Source organism: Merops nubicus, unplaced genomic scaffold (assembly GCF_000691845.1).
Source record: "Merops nubicus isolate BGI_N331 unplaced genomic scaffold, ASM69184v1 scaffold40511, whole genome shotgun sequence".
NCBI lineage: Eukaryota > Metazoa > Chordata > Aves > Coraciiformes > Meropidae > Merops > Merops nubicus.
In genome coordinates this window covers 1-2,708 of record NW_008586925.1, presented here as the reverse complement: position 1 = coordinate 2,708, position 2,708 = coordinate 1, and the positions used below count along the sequence as shown (strand labels likewise).

At 58.1% G+C, this 2,708-nt stretch overlaps 1 protein-coding gene across 1 annotated transcript; it reads right to left on the bottom strand.

The window, feature by feature from the left end:
- Positions 1 to 192: 192 nt before the first annotated feature.
- LOC103781079 (phosphatidate phosphatase PPAPDC1B-like) lies at positions 193 to 2,679 on the bottom strand (the record flags this gene model as incomplete). The annotated part of the gene is made up of 4 exons (XM_008948782.1): positions 193 to 317; positions 988 to 1,051; positions 1,273 to 1,363; positions 2,569 to 2,679. Coding segments are annotated over 4 exons (391 nt in total), but the record flags the coding sequence as incomplete, so codon positions are not given.
- Positions 2,680 to 2,708: the final 29 nt, after the last annotated feature.

Genomic DNA, 2,708 nt, shown 5'->3' with positions numbered 1-2,708 from the left:
CCAAAATCATTCTATGGTTCTGTGATTACTTTTTTTACCCTAAAGGGAAAGCTGGGGCCCCCAAACAGGCCGATGACTGCAGCCAAAGCCACAGGGTGCATGAAAGCAAACCCGAGCTCCCTCCCCAAGGGCTTCTGCTCGCCACAGTTCTCTGTCTGGGGCTGCCGTGGGTCGGGGCCATGGGAAGCTTACATGATGCGTGCCCGCTGGGGAAGCTCTTGCGCCCCTCGGCCACCAGGCCGGGGTCCCCCGTGCACAGCAGCTCCGCGTTGGCGCGCCCGTCCGGGAAGCAGCGGTAGAAGAAGTCCGGCCGGGGCCTAGGGCAGAGAACAGGGCACAGCTCAGGAGACCTCCCAGCACCCAGGCTGGAGGGTGGCTGCCGGCCACCTCACACAGCTCTGCTGTGCAAAGGGAAGGTGGCGAGACCCGGCCTGTGAGGAATGGCAGCCCGAGCACGGTGCCCAGCTCTGCCCCAGCCCCGCCACGGCACCGTGTCCTTGCCAGCATGCTGCTGCTCAGGCAGGGCTCTGCTTACCCCAGGGATTAGCACTGAGCTGACCCTCCCCGTCCAGCCTGGCCCAGCCAATCAACCCAGTTTCAAAACAGGGACAGAATTCCTGGGTGGCCTCACTGTGCCCCAGCTGCTCAGGCTGCAGTCACCCCAGAGCAAACCTCCCGGGCTGTGGCTCAGCACCGGTAACTCTTGGCCATGCTGAACACGTGGCCTGGGGAGATGAAACCATCCCACCCACTGCCAAAGAGATCCTCCCCACACGGGCCTCAACAACCTCATCCAAATGACACCTGGAGACAGCAGATCCCTGCCAGCCTTCGTTCTAATATTTAATCACCTTTACAGCTAGAAAAACACGTTCATTCCAAGCTGAGCTTGTCCAGATTGAGGTTACAGCCCTAGCTCCTGCTGTTGTAGTTCTAGCACTGCCTCCCCTCCCACTCAGCACAGCCAGGAATGAGACAGTTTCTCACCTCCCCACTACGAGCTTCAGGGCGTTTGTGAAAACCCCATTGAGGGTGAGAGCAAGGCTGGCAGCTAGGAGAGAGCAGAGAGGTCACGTCAGCATCATCCCCACCTGTCAGTGCTCGGACTTCAGCTGGAGCCACACAGCTCGGCTTTGACACCCCGGGCCCGAGGCCTGTGCCCAGCAAGAGTGCAGGACTCCTCCCTGAGAGCCCGACTCAGCCGCAGCGGCAGGGCAGGCCCCCGGGGGCGCTGCTCTCGGACGCTGCTCTCCGCGGCGGGGAGGAGCTCACCCAGGCAGGCTTCCCGCGTGTCCTCCCGGTCGGCGTGCAGGAACAGCCTCGCCAGGACAATGACCAGCACAGGAGACAGAAAGGCGATGAACTGCCGCGAGACAAGAAGATTGTTGGACGGTGTCCGTTAGTGAAACAGGTTTAAACGCTCCTAAACCCAACCCCAGCTGTCTGTGCAGCAAGCCTGAGCGTGGCTATTCCCTCTGTTGGCACCCAGTGGCAGCACCCGACAGACAAACGCCCTTGGGCCACTGGACGTTGCCTGTACTGAGGTATGAGAAACAAAACCCACCCAGGCAGCATAAATAATGCTGTGCACTAACAATTCCCTTTCTGCAGGCCACTCAGCAGAGCAGGGGAACCTCCTCTCCTCCAAGAAAAGTCCAGCATGTCCCCAAGCTCTCAGACAGCACCTCTGGTGCAAGTGCTGCTCTGGCTGGCTCCCTCCTCTCCTGCTTGTGGGTGTCCCTTCACAGCACCAGCCACAGCGCCCCAACCCTCCCCACCCCTGCAAGAACAAGGGTCAGCTCTTTGTCAGCAGCACCCTCGCTGCTTGTCAGCAATAAACACGGGAGCTGCTGATTCAGAGAAAACCATTTACCACTCCCAGCACCTCAGTGGCTGTGGGATTTTGCCCTGGGATGTGCCCAGGGTGTCCGACAGGCTCCCAGGGAGTCTGCTGCCCCCCGAAGCCTGGCTTTACACCAACACATTCACACACTACTCCGAGGTTTTGTCCTTTAACGCTCATGCCCACCCCTTGCAGAAAATCACACGTGCCAATTGCTCAGAAAGTGGGTGTTTGCCCCAGTCAGGAGCCACAGCACCTGAGGAGAACACCCCTGCTTCGGAGGAGGAGACAACCCCTGCCAAAACCCAACACTCACAGGTTTGTATTAAACCCTTTTGGCAGTGCCTAGAGAAAACATTTTCACAATGAAATGACAACAGAACTCTGCTGAATATAGCTGCTTTCATGCAGAACATTCCCTGACAGGGAGAGAGACGCCATCCTCTGCGTAATCTGGATGTGAAATTCTGTACTAAGAATAATGAGAATGCCCCTCTAGTCTTTATAAACTTGGTTAAAATCCCAAAAGACAACTGCAGATGCAAATGCCTAAGGAGATGACAAAATGACTGTAAATATTTAGCTTTCACTGATAGATGGTCCTTTCGGTAGCATGCATCAAGAGCTACAGGTATTTCAAGCCAAGCCCTGCAGCTGGCGGCTTCGCTTTAACAAGGCACTTTAGAACTGGTGCGGGAGTGCCGGCGGGGCAGCGCTGCACTTACGAACATGGGCACCGCGGGGATGCGATCCACGGCGACGTGGGGGTTCCTGTAGAGCCACATCTCCTCGGGCTGCACCACGCGCTGGAAGGGCGGCAGGAGCTCCATCACCCTGCGGGGAGGAGGGAGAGCCCGGCCGGTGT